This window comes from Microtus pennsylvanicus, chromosome 1, assembly GCF_037038515.1.
Source record: "Microtus pennsylvanicus isolate mMicPen1 chromosome 1, mMicPen1.hap1, whole genome shotgun sequence".
In the NCBI taxonomy this organism is placed as follows: domain Eukaryota; kingdom Metazoa; phylum Chordata; class Mammalia; order Rodentia; family Cricetidae; genus Microtus; species Microtus pennsylvanicus.
In genome coordinates, this window is record NC_134579.1 from 125,898,895 (window position 1) to 125,916,825 (window position 17,931).

Genomic DNA, 17,931 nt, shown 5'->3' on the forward strand with positions numbered 1-17,931 from the left:
GTGGGACATCCTTATAATCCCAGGGTCAGTCCATCAGTGGGACATCTTTATAATCCCAGGGTCAGTCCATCAATGGGGACATCCTTATAATCCCAGGGTCAGTCCATCAGTGGGGACATCCTTATAATCCCAGGGTCAGTGCATCAATGGGGACATTCTTATAATCCCAGGGTCAGTGCATCAATGGGGACATCCTTATAATCCCAGGGTCAGTGCATCAATGGGGACATTCTTATAATCCCAGGGTCAGTGCATCAATGGGGACATTCTTATAATCCCAGGGTCAGTCCACCAATGGGGACATCCTTATAATCCCAGGGTCAGTGCATCAATGGGGATATCCTTAAAATATCAGGGTCAGTCCATCAATGGGGACATCCTCATAATCCCACAGAGAGTCCATTAAGTGGGACATCAGAACTGACTGCTCACAGCCTAAGTCAAAAGCTGAGAGAGAGGTGCATGTGTGTGTGCAGCTTTGTTTGCTCCTGCTCATCTGAGACTCTCATAATTTATGCAGTTCAGGACACCATGCCTTGGAAATAGTGTGCCAAGAGACTGACCTGATCTATATAACCCCTCACAGATGTGTCCAGAGACTGACCTGATCTATATAACCCCTCACAGGTGTGTCCAGAGACTGACCTGATCTATATAACCCCTCACAGGTGTGTCCAGAGACCGACCTGATCTATATAACCCTCACAGGTGTGTCCAGAGACCGACCTGATCTATATAACCCCTCACAGGTGTGTCCAGAGACTGACCTGATGTATATAACCCTCACAGGTGTCCAGAGACTGACCTGATCTATATAACCCTCACAGGTGTCCAGAGACTGACCTGATCTATATAACCCCTCACAGGTGTGTCCAGAGACTGACCTGATCTATATAACCCCTCACAGGTGTCCAGAGACTGACCTGATCTATATAACCCCTCACAGGTGTCCAGAGACTGACCTGATGTATATAATCCTCACAGGTGTGTCCAGAGACTGACCTGATCTATATAACCCCTCACAGGGGTCCAGAGACCGACCTGATCTATATAACCCCTCACAGGTGTGTCCAGAGACCGACCTGATCTATATAACCCTCACAGGTGTGTCCAGAGACCGACCTGATGTATATAACCCCTCACAGGTGTGTCCAGAGACCGACCTGATCTATATAACCCCTCACAGGTGTGTCCAGAGACCGACCTGATGTATATAACCCCTCACAGGTGTGTCCAGAGACTGACCTGATGTATATAACCCCTCACAGGTGTCCAGAGACTGACCTAATCTATATAACCCCTCACAGGTGTGTCCAGAGACCGACCTGATGTATATAACCCCTCACAGGTGTGTCCAGAGACCGACCTGATCTATATAACCCCTCACAGGTGTGTCCAGAGACCGACCTGATCTATATAACCCTCACAGGTGTGTCCAGAGACCGACCTGATGTATATAACCCCTCACAGGTGTGTCCAGAGACCGACCTGATATATATAACCCCTCACAGGTGTGTCCAGAGACTGACCTGATCTATATAACCCTCACAGGTGTCCAGAGACTGACCTAATCTATATAACCCTCACAGGTGTGTCCAGAGACCGACCTGATGTATATAACCCCTCACAGGTGTGTCCAGAGACCGACCTGATCTATATAACCCCTCACAGGTGTGTCCAGAGACCGACCTGATCTATATAACCCTCACAGGTGTGTCCAGAGACCGACCTGATGTATATAACCCCTCACAGGTGTGTCCAGAGACCGACCTGATATATATAACCCCTCACAGGTGTGTCCAGAGACTGACCTGATCTATATAACCCTCACAGGTGTCCAGAGACTGACCTAATCTATATAACCCTCACAGGTGTGTCCAGAGACTGACCTGATCTATATAACCCTCACAGGTGTGTCCAGAGACCGACCTGATGTATATAACCCCTCACAGGTGTGTCCAGAGACCGACCTGATGTATATAACCCCTCACAGGTGTGTCCAGAGACTGACCTGATGTATATAACCCCTCACAGGTGTCCAGAGACTGACCTAATCTATATAACCCTCACAGGTGTCCAGAGACTGAACTGATCTATATAACCCCTCACAGGTGTGTCCAGAGACCGACCTGATCTATATAACCCTCACAGGTGTGTCCAGAGACCGACCTGATGTATATAACCCCTCACAGGTGTGTCCAGAGACCGACCTGATCTATATAACCCCTCACAGGTGTGTCCAGAGACCGACCTGATCTATATAACCCTCACAGGTGTGTCCAGAGACCGACCTGATGTATATAACCCCTCACAGGTGTGTCCAGAGACCGACCTGATCTATATAACCCCTCACAGGTGTGTCCAGAGACCGACCTGATCTATATAACCCTCACAGGTGTGTCCAGAGACCGACCTGATGTATATAACCCCTCACAGGTGTGTCCAGAGACCGACCTGATCTATATAACCCCTCACAGGTGTGTCCAGAGACCGACCTGATGTATATAACCCCTCACAGGTGTGTCCAGAGACCGACCTGATGTATATAACCCCTCACAGGTGTGTCCAGAGACCGACCTGATGTATATAACCCCTCACAGGTGTGTCCAGAGACTGACCTGATCTATATAACCCTCACAGGTGTCCAGAGACTGACCTAATCTATATAACCCTCACAGGTGTGTCCAGAGACCGACCTGATCTATATAACCCTCACAGGTGTGTCCAGAGACCGACCTGATGTATATAACCCCTCACAGGTGTGTCCAGAGACCGACCTGATGTATATAACCCCTCACAGGTGTCCAGAGACTGACCTGATCTATATAACCCCTCACAGGTGTCCAGAGACTGACATGATGTATATAACCCTCACAGGTGTGCCCAGAGACTGACCTGATCTATATAACCCTCACAGGTGTCCAGAGACTGACCTAATCTATATAACCCTCACAGGTGTGTCCAGAGACTGACCTGATCTATATATCCCTCACAGGTGTGCCCAGAGACCGACCTGATCTATATAACCCCTCACAGGTGTGTCCAGAGACCGACCTGATCTATATAACCCCTCACAGGTGTGTCCAGAGACCGACCTGATGTATATAACCCCTCACAGGTGTCCAGAGACTGACCTGATCTATATAACCCCTCACAGGTGTCCAGAGACTGACATGATGTATATAACCCTCACAGGTGTGCCCAGAGACTGACCTGATCTATATAACCCCTCACAGGTGTGCCCAGAGAATGACCTAATCTATACAACCCCTCACAGGTGTCCAGAGACTGACCTGATCTATATAACCCCTCACAGGTGTCCAGAGACTGACCTGATGTATATAATCCTCACAGGTGTCCAGAAACTGACCTGATCTATATAACCCTCACAGGTGTCCAGAGACTGATCTGATCTATATAACCCTCACAGGTGTGCCCAGAGAATGACCTAATCTATACAACCCCTCACAGGTGTCCAGAGACTCACCTAATCTATATAACCCCTCACAGGTGTGTCCAGAGACCGACCTGATGTATATAACCCCTCACAGGTGTGTCCAGAGACCGACCTGATCTATATAACCCCTCACAGGTGTGTCCAGAGACCGACCTGATCTATATAACCCTCACAGGTGTGTCCAGAGACCGACCTGATGTATATAACCCCTCACAGGTGTGTCCAGAGACCGACCTGATATATATAACCCCTCACAGGTGTGTCCAGAGACCGACCTGATGTATATAACCCCTCACAGGTGTGTCCAGAGACCGACCTGATGTATATAACCCCTCACAGGTGTGTCCAGAGACCGACCTGATGTATATAACCCCTCACAGGTGTGTCCAGAGACTGACCTGATCTATATAACCCTCACAGGTGTCCAGAGACTGACCTAATCTATATAACCCTCACAGGTGTGTCCAGAGACCGACCTGATCTATATAACCCTCACAGGTGTGTCCAGAGACCGACCTGATGTATATAACCCCTCACAGGTGTGTCCAGAGACTGACCTGATGTATATAACCCCTCACAGGTGTCCAGAGACTGACCTAATCTATATAACCCTCACAGGTGTCCAGAGACTGACCTGATCTATATAACCCCTCACAGGTGTGTCTAGAGACCGACCTGATCTATATAACCCTCACAGGTGTGTCCAGAGACCGACCTGATGTATATAACCCCTCACAGGTGTGTCCAGAGACCGACCTGATCTATATAACCCTCACAGGTGTGTCCAGAGACCGACCTGATCTATATAACCCTCACAGGTGTGTCCAGAGACCGACCTGATGTATATAACCCCTCACAGGTGTGTCCAGAGACCGACCTGATCTATATAACCCCTCACAGGTGTGTCCAGAGACCGACCTGATCTATATAACCCTCACAGGTGTGTCCAGAGACCGACCTGATGTATATAACCCCTCACAGGTGTGTCCAGAGACCGACCTGATCTATATAACCCCTCACAGGTGTGTCCAGAGACCGACCTGATGTATATAACCCCTCACAGGTGTGTCCAGAGACCGACCTGATGTATATAACCCCTCACAGGTGTGTCCAGAGACCGACCTGATGTATATAACCCCTCACAGGTGTGTCCAGAGACTGACCTGATCTATATAACCCTCACAGGTGTCCAGAGACTGACCTAATCTATATAACCCTCACAGGTGTGTCCAGAGACCGACCTGATCTATATAACCCTCACAGGTGTGTCCAGAGACCGACCTGATGTATATAACCCCTCACAGGTGTGTCCAGAGACCGACCTGATGTATATAACCCCTCACAGGTGTCCAGAGACTGACCTGATCTATATAACCCCTCACAGGTGTCCAGAGACTGACATGATGTATATAACCCTCACAGGTGTGCCCAGAGACTGACCTGATCTATATAACCCTCACAGGTGTCCAGAGACTGACCTAATCTATATAACCCTCACAGGTGTGTCCAGAGACTGACCTGATCTATATATCCCTCACAGGTGTGCCCAGAGACCGACCTGATCTATATAACCCCTCACAGGTGTGTCCAGAGACCGACCTGATCTATATAACCCCTCACAGGTGTGTCCAGAGACCGACCTGATGTATATAACCCCTCACAGGTGTCCAGAGACTGACCTGATCTATATAACCCCTCACAGGTGTCCAGAGACTGACATGATGTATATAACCCTCACAGGTGTGCCCAGAGACTGACCTGATCTATATAACCCCTCACAGGTGTGCCCAGAGAATGACCTAATCTATACAACCCCTCACAGGTGTCCAGAGACTGACCTGATCTATATAACCCCTCACAGGTGTCCAGAGACTGACCTGATGTATATAATCCTCACAGGTGTCCAGAAACTGACCTGATCTATATAACCCTCACAGGTGTCCAGAGACTGATCTGATCTATATAACCCTCACAGGTGTGCCCAGAGAATGACCTAATCTATACAACCCCTCACAGGTGTCCAGAGACTGACCTGATCTATATAACCCCTCACAGGTGTCCAGAGACTGACCTGGTGTATATAATCCTCACAGGTGTCCAGAAACTGACCTGATCTATATAACCCTCACAGGTGTCCAGAGACTGATCTGATCTATATAACCCTCACAGGTGTGCCCAGAGAATGACCTAATCTATACAACCCCTCACAGGTGTCCAGAGACTGACCTGATCTATATAACCCTCACAGGTGTCCAGAGACTGACCTGATCTATATAACCCTCACAGGTGTGTCCAGAGACCGACCTGATCTATATAACCCCTCACAGGTGTGTCCAGAGACCGACCTGATCTATATAACCCTCACAGGTGTGTCCAGAGACCGACCTGATGTATATAACCCCTCACAGGTGTGTCCAGAGACCGACCTGATATATATAACCCCTCACAGGTGTGTCCAGAGACTGACCTGATCTATATAACCCTCACAGGTGTCCAGAGACTGACCTAATCTATATAACCCTCACAGGTGTGTCCAGAGACTGACCTGATCTATATAACCCTCACAGGTGTGTCCAGAGACCGACCTGATGTATATAACCCCTCACAGGTGTGTCCAGAGACCGACCTGATGTATATAACCCCTCACAGGTGTGTCCAGAGACTGACCTGATCTATATAACCCCTCACAGGTGTCCAGAGACTGACCTAATCTATATAACCCTCACAGGTGTCCAGAGACTGACCTGATCTATATAACCCCTCACAGGTGTGTCCAGAGACCGACCTGATCTATATAACCCTCACAGGTGTGTCCAGAGACCGACCTGATGTATATAACCCCTCAGAGGTGTGTCCAGAGACCGACCTGATGTATATAACCCCTCACAGGTGTGTCCAGAGACCGACCTGATCTATATAACCCTCACAGGTGTGTCCAGAGACCGACCTGATGTATATAACCCCTCACAGGTGTGTCCAGAGACCGACCTGATCTATATAACCCCTCACAGGTGTGTCCAGAGACCGACCTGATCTATATAACCCTCACAGGTGTGTCCAGAGACCGACCTGATGTATATAACCCCTCACAGGTGTGTCCAGAGACCGACCTGATCTATATAACCCCTCACAGGTGTGTCCAGAGACCGACCTGATGTATATAACCCCTCACAGGTGTGTCCAGAGACCGACCTGATGTATATAACCCCTCACAGGTGTGTCCAGAGACCGACCTGATGTATATAACCCCTCACAGGTGTGTCCAGAGACTGACCTGATCTATATAACCCTCACAGGTGTCCAGAGACTGACCTAATCTATATAACCCTCACAGGTGTGTCCAGAGACCGACCTGATCTATATAACCCTCACAGGTGTGTCCAGAGACCGACCTGATGTATATAACCCCTCACAGGTGTGTCCAGAGACCGACCTGATGTATATAACCCCTCACAGGTGTGTCCAGAGACTGACCTGATCTATATAACCCTCACAGGTGTCCAGAGACTGACCTAATCTATATAACCCTCACAGGTGTGTCCAGAGACTGACCTGATCTATATAACCCTCACAGGTGTGCCCAGAGACCGACCTGATCTATATAACCCCTCACAGGTGTGTCCAGAGACCGACCTGATGTATATAACCCCTCACAGGTGTGTCCAGAGACCGACCTGATGTATATAACCCCTCACAGGTGTCCAGAGACTGACCTGATCTATATAACCCCTCACAGGTGTCCAGAGACTGACATGATGTATATAACCCTCACAGGTTGCCCAGAGACTGACCTGATCTATATAACCCCTCACAGGTGTGCCCAGAGAATGACCTAATCTATACAACCCCTCACAGGTGTCCAGAGACTGACCTGATCTATATAACCCCTCACAGGTGTCCAGAGACTGACCTGATGTATATAATCCTCACAGGTGTCCAGAAACTGACCTGATCTATATAACCCTCACAGGTGTCCAGAGACTGATCTGATCTATATAACCCTCACAGGTGTGCCCAGAGAATGACCTAATCTATACAACCCCTCACAGGTGTCCAGAGACTGACCTGATCTATATAACCCCTCACAGGTGTCCAGAGACTGACCTGATGTATATAATCCTCACAGGTGTCCAGAAACTGACCTGATCTATATAACCCTCACAGGTGTCCAGAGACTGATCTGATCTATATAACCCTCACAGGTGTGCCCAGAGAATGACCTAATCTATACAACCCCTCACAGGTGTCCAGAGACTGACCTGATCTATATAACCCTCACAGGTGTCCAGAGACTGACCTGATCTATATAACCCTCACAGGTGTGCCCAGAGACTGACCTGATCTATATAACCCTCACAGGTGTGCCCATCAATGACCTAAGCTAGGTAACCCTTTGTAGGTGCCTAGAGACTGACAATATTATCTCAAGGTCTGCCCAGAGGCTTGTTTTGTGGGTGGCTCTAGGTCCTGACTAGGTGACAGTCAATGCTCATAGATGCTTATCATGGCTTCCTCCCCTGTGGCAGAAAGTGGCCATTGGTGTGGGTTCTGGGGGACAGAATCCGGTGGCTGCTGGTGTCCACTGGCAGAGGACATCATGGAGCAGGAATGCGTGGCATTCTGAAACCGTCAGCCAAAATAAACTGCCCAGCCTCGTTCTTTAGGGTACTTTGGTCACAGTGGCAGTAATAATGAATACATTCGTGCACAGGACCGGGGAGATTGCTGAGTGCCCCATGGATAGCCGTGGTGGCCCCGTAAGCTCCTGTAACCTCAGTGGTGTTGGGGATGGAGATGGGAGTATTGCTGGGCCTGGCTGGCTGGGGGCCTAGCTCCAGGCTCAGTGAGGGCCCCTGTCTCAAAGGCATAAGTCAGAGAGTATCACAGCAGCACACCAGACCCACTCAGCCACACACTCATGCATTAAAAACATCGTACAATACACACTCATCCATTAAAAACATCGTACAATAACACTCATACATTAAACATTGTACAACACACACTCATACATTAAACATTGTACAATACACACTCATACATTAAAAACATCGTACAATAACACTCATACATTAAACATTGTACAATACACACTCATACATTAAAAACATCGTACAGTACACACTCATACATTAAAAAAATTGTACAATAACACTCATACATTAAACATTGTACAACACACACTCATACATTAAACATTGTACAATACACACTCATACATTAAAAACATTGTACAATACACACTCATACATTAAAAATTGTACAACACACACTCATACATTAAACATTGTACAATACACACTCATACATTAAAAACATCGTACAATACACACTCATACATTAAAAACATCGTACAATACACACTCATACATTAAAAACATCGTACAATACACACTCATACATTAAAAACATCGTACAATACACACTCATACATTAAAAACATTGTACAATACACACTCATACATTAAACATTGTACAATACACACTCATCCATTAAAAACATCGTACAGTACACACTCATACATTAAAAACATCGTACAGTACACACTCATACATTAAAAACATCGTACAGTACACACTCATACATTAAAAACATTGTACAATACACACTCATACATTAAAAACATTGTACAATACACACTCATACATTAAACATTGTACAATAAACACTCATACATTAAACATTGTACAATACACACTCATCCATTAAAAACATCGTACAGTACACACTCATACATTAAAAACATCGTACAGTACACACTCATACATTAAAAACATTGTACAATACACACTCATACATTAAATATTGTACAATACACACTCATACATTAAACATTGTACAATACACACTCATACATTAAACATTGTACAATACACACTCATACATTAAACATTGTACAATACACACCCATACATTAAACATTGTACAATACACACTCATACATTAAACATTGTACAATACACACTCATACATTAAAAACATTGTACAATACACACTCATACATTAAACATTGTACAATACACACTCATACATTAAACATTGTACAATACACACTCATACATTAAACATTGTACAATACACACTCATACATTAAACATTGTACAATACACACTCATACATTAAACATTGTACAATACACACTCATACATTAAACATTGTACAATACACACTCATACATTAAACATTGTACAATACACACTCATACATTAAACATTGTACAATACACACTCATACATTAAAAACATCGTACAATACACACTCGTACATTAAACATCGTACAATACACACTCATACATTAAACATCGTACAACACACACTCATACATTAAACATCGTACAATACACACTCATACATTAAACATCGTACAATACACACTCATACATTAAACATTGTACAATACACACTCATACATTAATAACATTGTACAGTACACACTCATACATTAAAAACATCGTACAGTACACACTCATACATTAAAAACATTGTACAATACACACTCATACATTAAAAACATTGTACAATACACACTCATACATTAAACATTGTACAATACACACTCATACATTAAACATTGTACAATACACACTCATACATTAAACATTGTACAATAAACACTCATACATTAAACATTGTACAATACACACTCATACATTAAACATTGTACAATACACACTCATACATTAAACATTGTACAATACACACTCATACATTAAACATTGTACAATACACACTCATCCATTAAAAACATCGTACAATAACACTCATACATTAAACATTGTACAATACACACTCATACATTAAACATTGTACAATACACACTCATACATTAAACATTGTACAATATACACTCATACATTAAACATTGTACAATACACACTCATACATTAAAAACATCGTACAGTACACACTCATACATTAAAAACATTGTACAATAACACTCATACATTAAACATTGTACAACACACACTCATACATTAAAAACATTGTACAATACACCCATACATTAAAAATTGTACAATACACACTCATACATTAAAAACATCGTAAAATACACACTCATACATTAAGCATCGTACAATACACACTCATACATTAAACATTGTACAATACACACTCATACATTAAACATTGTACAATACACACCCATACATTAAACATTTGACAGGGCTGGAGAGATGGCTCAGTGGTTAAGAGCATTGCCTGCTCTTCCAAAGGTCCTGAGTTCAATTCCCAGCAACTACATGGTGGCTCACAACCGTCTGTAATGAGGTCTGGTGCCCTCTTCTGGCCCGCAGACATAGACACAGACAGAATATTGTATACATAATAAATAAATAAATATTAAAAAAATAAACATCATACAATACACACTCATACATTAAAAAACCCAAATCAATTTGTAGCTACGACTATGAGAATTCAGGGACTCACCCCAGTCATGGAATCCACAAAGTTTAGAGTTCAAGGGTCACTGACAACATCCTATGGATCCAGCAATCAGATCTGAGGCTGACTCGAGGATTTTAGCCTACAGAAAACAGCTTTGTGACCCTATGTAGCTGGCATGGCCTCTCTGAGCCCAGTTTCTTCATCATCTTTAATATGTCAATCAAAATTCCCCCTCAAAGATGTGGGGAAACAGATCATCATACAGAAAGTGCCTTGCACACAGCTGGCGCTGTGGTTCATTCGTACATGCTACTCTCACGAGGAACATGTCTGCCCTGATGTCACAGCCTTGGAAACGGCTACATGGGTTTACAGTGGATTTGGAAAAGCAGTTGTGGTGATCTGAATTCAGTCCCCTTGCCCAGCACATGGATCCAGGGATCCCCCACTTCAAGACCTGGAGCCTGTCTGGGAATGTTGAGAACTCTAGTAGGAAAGAGGCATCAAGAAGCCAAAGGGGAATCGAGGCTCACTAGAGGGACTTGTGCTCCATGCCCCCTTTCTAGCCTGCAAAGCCTTCCACAAAGTCAGCAAAGACCGTGGGTCCCCAGGAAGTCATCAGAGTTGCGTCAGATGTGAGACTGGCTTTGGGGGCCTCCACAGGCTTACTATTAGGGTGAAATGGCCCGGACAGGATCGGGTGGACAGGACGCTATCTCAGCAGGCCATGATGTGCTGGGCCAACAGAATACACCCATAAATAGGCCAGCCTTGGAGGCAGGCCAGTCTGGGGACAGCTGGTCCTGGAGGCAGGTTTGTTCCGGACTGGGTGAGGCTGGGGGATGTGCAGCATCGTGCAGGGTGTAACCTCGGGTCTCTATGAGTGCGCGTGGCTGGTGCTTGACTCATCTGAGGGTGGGGCTGACCTCCAGGACCCACGACTGCCTCTAAGCCTGGCTACAGATGGGGACCTGTAGTGTCTGCGTGTCTAAGCATGAGGTTGGATCCCAGCTCTGTGTGGGGGCTCAGAACCAGGCTGCCAAGGACTGGGTAGCTCCAAGAAAGGGAAGGTATAGTGGAGGCATTCCCACGAGGTGGGCTGAGCCCTGTGTCCACTGATGCTAATTGGATGTGGAGCAAAGCTGCTGGGCACGACGGCCCTCACGCCACTGTGCCAGGACAGGTCATAAGGGAGGCAAAGGCGAGGGACAGGAGTATGTGCAGGACAGTATATGTGTGTGTGTCTGTACACCCATGCTGGTGTCTACAAAACCTGGGTTCCATGTCTCTGCACCCATAAGCTAAGAGACATTGTCAGGGTCCACTATGCAAGTGCCTGGAACACAGCAAGCACTCAATAAGATTGTGGCGTGGGTAGCCAGCTTTATGCCCTAGAATGGTTTCACAGACCTAGCCTGTTTCACAACTGCTTGGTCTGTCTGTCTGTTTCTCCTGCCTGCTGTGGTCTGCTCTTCACACTGGCTGTGGTGTCCAGTCTTGGGCAATGAGGCTTCAGAGAGCCCATGGAGATACCAAGCCCTGTGAAGGGGGCATTTGGGGGGGGGTTGCCGATCCAATCTGAGTGCTTTCTTCCTTGTGGCCTCAGTAAAGTGGTCTTGATTTTCTGAGCTCATGAGACTCCCCAGTCTCACTAATTGGCTCAGATGCATGGCCCAAAGCAGGTACCTAGGGGGTGTTTGCTGAATGGCTGAATGAATGACTGTAGATCTTGATTCGTGGCTATGAGATGTGGGCAGCAAAGGCCTCACTACGTTTTGGTTCCAGCCACATTTATGTGGCTGTTACTGTTACTGCTGCGTGGAGCCTGTGACCCCGTTCCCTTCCAGTGCGAGGCAGAAGCGTTCCTGGAGACATGGCAGAGCCGCACAGTGCACCAGAGCAGGCTGCAGCTGGCAAGAGCCATGGAGGCCTTGGGGGCAGCTACAAGGTACAGGGGTCTTCACAGAACCTCAAGCCCAGGACTGAGGACAGCAGCTGACTCAGTGGAGCACAGGGCCACCAGGAATCAAGGGATGTAGCCTCTTTTCTGTGTGACTTTGTTGGAGTTTTTTGATGTCTCTGGGCATTGACATCTTTAAAACGGAAGTGATGTCCCCAGTCCCAGAATTGTCATGAGATAATGCAGGTGGCAGAAACATGGGCTGGAAGAAGCATGGGCAGTGTGACATAGCTGACTCTGTCCCTTCCAAAACATGCTGAGGCCTTAGAGGGAACATCTGAGGTGGATGTCTTGGTGATTTTAAACAGGGCCTGTGGCATTGTTGTGATTTCTCACTCTGGCCTCCAGGGGGCGATGCAGACCTGTGTGACTCACCTGGGAAAGCAGGTGGGGCCTCCCTGCTGTTCTAAGGACACTCAAGGCCCTTGGAGCCCACCAGGGGCGAGCCTTTCGTCTTTGTTCTTCCAGGTGACTGTGTATGAGTTGGAGAACTTCCAGGGCAAGCGATGTGAGCTCTCGGCCGAGTGTCCCAACCTCACTGACAGCCTGCTGGAGAAGGTGGGCTCCATCCAAGTGGAGTCTGGACCGTGAGTACCTGGGCAGTGCCCACTGCCCCAACCTTCTGCAACTGGAGGCCTCAGATCTGCCCTGGGCCCTTGTGCAGCTCCCCCTCCTTCTTTGCCTCCGTTTCCCCATCCATAAAATGACAGACTCGGGGCTTTAGATTCCAGTGTGGATGGGAGGAACAGAAAGGAGGCCAGCGGGGGCCATATTCCAAGGTGAAACACCAAGTGAGCACCAACTGTTTGCAGAGCTCACAGACATCCCCCTTCCTCTGCCTCCTGAGTACGGGGATTAAAGGCGTGCGCTGCCACGGCCTCATGAAAGTTCTTTAAAAACTAAAAAACAATAAAGTCATGTAAGAAGAAATGATACCATTAAATAGCCTTGGGAACTAAGACCCTGTGAAGTTTCCTATGAGTTATATCATGAATCCTCATCCTATGAGAGCCACACCCCTTTCTGTAACTGGCATCGCAGAGGAAACCGAGGCCAGAAAACCAGGTGTCTGGAGCCCGTCCCCAAGGCAAGCCGGCCCTGCTGCACTCACTGAGTTCTGGCCTGCAGGTTGAGTCCAGTGCTGAGACTGTTTGTGATCTCAGGCAGCATGTCTGCGGCTGTGTCTCCTCATCTGAGGATAGACAGAGACGTGGACACAGACAGTACATACAAAGAGAGAAGTGAGGGGCAGGGAGGAGGAAGGAAAGAGGAGAGTGACAGGGAGAAGGGGAGGAGGAAGCATGATAGCAGGACTAACCCACAAATGTATTTTTAAAATTCTGTTTAATTTTATATATATGAGTGTTTTGCCTGCATGTCTCTGTACATGTACATGCAGTACTTCTGGTGGCCAGAAGAGGTCACTGGATCTCCAGAACTGGAGTTCAGAGGCTTCAGTGCAGCCCTGTGGGTGCTGGGAGTTGAACCCACGTCCTCTGTAACAGCAGCCAGTGCTCTTGACAGCCCCTCAGTCATGGAACTCTTGCTCAACCTATGGCAGGCAGGCACTGTTGGGGGCTTTACCAAGCCTCAGGCCCCCAACTTAGCTGCACACAATTCTCAGGATGTCCTAGGATAGGTTTCGGCCCAGGGCATCAGTCCCAAGCAAGTTCCTGCAGGTCCCCTAATAGCAGGCACAAGGGTCTGTACTCGGTTAGGGGTGGAATGTCTCTCCTTCCTGTTCTTTTCCCTGCATGTGGGTCCCTGCTCAGCCACACCAACGGTGACCCTGTCCCTTCCTCCCTCAGGTGGTTGGCGTTCGAGCGCAGGGCCTTCCGTGGGGAACAGTTTGTTCTCGAGAAGGGGGACTACCCACGCTGGGATGCCTGGTCCAGCAGCCGACATAATGACATTCTCCTGTCCCTCCGGCCTTTGCACATTGTGAGTCAGGACTGTTGCTGTCCAAGTGTGTGTCTGTGTGTGTGCATGTGCACCTTGCTCTGGCCAGTTTGGCCATTGCGATCCTTCCTGGACAGGCATCAGGTTTTTTACCTCAACAATGGTGTGCAGTGAGAAGAAGCTGGCTCCTGAGTGGGCACGGGGACAGAACACTTGAGTCCTTGTCTTGAACTGGCAGACTTGCCTGTCAACCCTTTCATAGTAATCCAATTAACCTGAGAACCCTCATAGTTCAAGCTCAGATCCACGCTGTTCAAAGAAACACAAACCTCAGCAACCCAGAAGATCACTTCAAGGCAGTTTACACTCATCTCTGGTGCTTCCAGAGGGGACCGTGGTCCACAAGGATGCTAAATCACTGAAATGCCACCACCCCCATTAATACAGAAGCCACCCAGTGTTCCTCAGTGTCTGAGCAGAGTTCCTTTTACATAACCGAGGGGACACTGGAAAGAAACGCTAGAGTCAGCCTAAGAGAGGGGAAGCTGGGGCATGAGTCTTGGGGTCCCCTCTGAGCCTCAGTTTCCCTTTCTCGTGGTGATGACTGGTGGGAGGAGCTCTGTCCAGCCCCCTTCTCTGTCTTGCTCAGCTCTGGGGTGTCTCTTGAAGAGGGGTGGGGTGACTCAATCTTTCTGTTCTGGGTGTGGGGCCCACTCACCCTTAAGCTTTGCCCCCAGGATGGCCCAGACCACAAGCTGCACCTGTTTGAGAACCCAGCCTTCAGTGGGCGCAAGATGGAGATCGTGGATGACGATGTGCCCAGCCTGTGGGCCCATGGCTTCCAGGACCGTGTGGCCAGCATCCGAGTCATCAACGGGACGTAAGGGAGCCCCCCAGCCCTGCAGCTCCAGTTCCACCCCCTGGCGGCTGCGTCTTTAGCACCAGATTTACCACAGCTGCCAGCCCCACACATGAGAGACTCAGCCATACTCTGAACCCATTCTCACTCAAAGCCAAAAGGGTAGGGCCCAGTCCATGACCCTAGCACTCAGGAGTTAAGGCAGGAAGAGCGAGAGTTTGAAGGTGGCTTAGGCTCCAGAATCAGGTCCTGCCTCAAAAAATCCAAGAACTGCGGCACCAGCAGTGGTGGAGCTACCTCCAATCCCAGCACTCGGGAGGCAAAGGCAGGTGGATTCTGAGTTCAAGGCCAGCCTGGTCTACAGAGCAAGTTCCAGGACAGCCAGGGATACACAGAGAAATCCTGTCTTAAAGGAAATATGTTCAGAACAACACTGTGCACATACTCACAGCTCCCCTCCCTCCTTCCCTCTTTCCCTCCTTCCCTTCTTCCCTCCTTCCCTCCCTCCCTCCTTCCTTTCCTTCTTCCCTCCTCCTTATTCTCTTTGCTACTTGCCCCCTCTCTCCCTATTCTCTTAACCCCGTCTCTCCTTAATTTCCTTCCCCCCACCCCTTGGAAATGCTCCAGCACCCTGCTTCTGCCCCATTACAGTTTCTAGGCAGCTTAGGCCCCCTAGACAGTTTTGCTCTATTTCAGTGAATCACAAGGTCTCTACCCAGGTCTTTATGGCTGTCCTAACTCAAACTGATGGATTCTCAGGGTGATATTTTCTTTTTCTATTTATTTATTCTTATTTTATATGCATTTGTATTTTGCCTGCATACATGTCTGTGGGAGGGTGTCAGATCTTGGAGTTACAAACAGTTGTTAGCTACAATGTGGATGATGGGACTTGGACCTGGGTCCTCTGGAAGAGCAGTCAGTGCTCTTAACAGCTGAGCCGTCTCTCCAGCCCCTCAGAGTGACCTTCATCTCATGTTCTCTGTAACTATCAGGAACTTGAGTGAGTGTAGCTCTGAGCAGGCTTGCTATCTCTGCTGATGTGATTTTGGGGTCACAGAAACCTCAGGGCCACTACCTCAGGGCCACCTTGCCTTCCTTGTCCATTGTGGGTTGGCGCCTAGCAAGATGGCCGTGAGAACGTCCTCTAGCTGCTTCCTGAGCAGTCAAGGATAGGGGTCCCACGGTCAGCTAGAGCTGAGTAGCTCTTCTCAGGTCTGCCAGTCTGATGATGAGTGTGATGGGAACACTGGGGAAGGCGTTTCTGTGAGTCCCCGGGGTGTGTGTGAGGCAGGATCAGCTAAGGAAGAACACTCCAGTCAGAAAGAACGGCAGGCGGGGAAGCTTGGATTCAGCCTGACCTGGGAGAATAGATCGGTGCTGAGATGACGTAGGGGGAGCCTTGAAAAAAGTAGATAGTTAAGAGTCTCACGGGCGCTGGGAGCCAAGGAGGAGCCAAGGCAGGTGCCTGGCCAGAGGAGGGCGACAGGGGGACCGCGACTCACCTGTTATTCTCGGCAGGTGGGTGGGCTACGAGTTCCCTGGCTACCGCGGACGCCAGTACGTGTTAGAGCGCGGCGAGTTCCGCCACTGGAACGAGTGGGATGCCAACCAGCCGCAGCTGCAGTCGGTGCGCCGCATCCGCGACCAGAAATGGCACAAGCGCGGCTGCTTCCTGAGCAGCTGAGGATGCGGATCCCAGTGCCCAACGCCTGTGTCCCTCCCGATCCTGCTCAATAAAGCCCACCAGCCACGCCGCTCTGTCTGTGTCACTTCCTGTGGTGGGGCTGTGGAGGCTGGGCTGGAGGGGCCAATACTGCAAGGAGGGGAAGAGTGGTGTGCCTCAGTCTTATCAGCTGAGATCATGCCCCCTCTGCCACAGGCTTGCTTTCACCACCAGTGCCTACATCTGAGTAACTGTCCATCTGTCCATCCATCCATTCACCCATCCATCCATTCACCATCTGCCCACTCATCCACCCACCTACTCACCCACCCTCCCATCCACTCACCCACCCTCCCATCCACCCACACACTCATTCACCCACCCATCCACTCAGCTAGCCAGCCAGCCACCCATGCATTCACCCACATACCTATCCATCTATCCTCCCATCTATGTGTTCGTCAATCTACCTACCCACACATCCATTCATTCATCTGCCCTCCTACCCATTCTCCTATCCATCTGCCCGCCCTTCATATATCATCATCTACCCATCTTTCCACCCTTCTTCCCTTCCATATTCTCTTCTTTCCATCAATTCATACATCCTTGATACCACCCACCCATCCATCCACCCACCTATCCACCCACACACCCACCCATCCATCCACCCATCCACCCACCCATCCATCTACCCATC

At 48.3% G+C, this 17,931-nt stretch overlaps 1 protein-coding gene across 2 annotated transcripts; it reads left to right on the forward strand.

Annotated features, from left to right (window-relative positions):
- Positions 1–12,610: 12,610 nt before the first annotated feature.
- Crybb3 (crystallin beta B3) lies at positions 12,611–17,313 on the forward strand. 2 transcript variants are annotated; one of them, XM_075957793.1, is made up of 5 exons: positions 12,611–12,795; positions 13,276–13,394; positions 14,616–14,748; positions 15,444–15,586; positions 17,087–17,313. In XM_075957793.1, the coding sequence occupies exons 1-5, from the start codon at positions 12,721–12,723 to the stop codon at positions 17,250–17,252; spliced, it is 636 nt and encodes a 211-aa protein (XP_075813908.1). In that variant the 5' UTR covers positions 12,611–12,720; the 3' UTR covers positions 17,253–17,313. The 2 variants fall into 2 exon arrangements, with proteins under 2 accessions (XP_075813908.1, XP_075813901.1); XM_075957786.1 differs by lacking the exon at positions 15,444–15,586.
- Positions 17,314–17,931: the final 618 nt, after the last annotated feature.

Excerpts from the sequence above, each read along its gene's own strand:
- Crybb3 (XM_075957793.1), top strand. The coding sequence starts at position 12,721 with ATGGCAGAGCCGCACAGTGCACCAGAGCAGGCTGCAGCTGGCAAGAGC. Across the intron at positions 13,395-14,615 it reads ATCCAAGTGGAGTCTGGACC|GTGGTTGGCGTTCGAGCGCA; the intron begins GTGAGTACCTGG and ends TTCCTCCCTCAG. Across the intron at positions 15,587-17,086 it reads ATCCGAGTCATCAACGGGAC|GTGGGTGGGCTACGAGTTCC; the intron begins GTAAGGGAGCCC and ends TATTCTCGGCAG.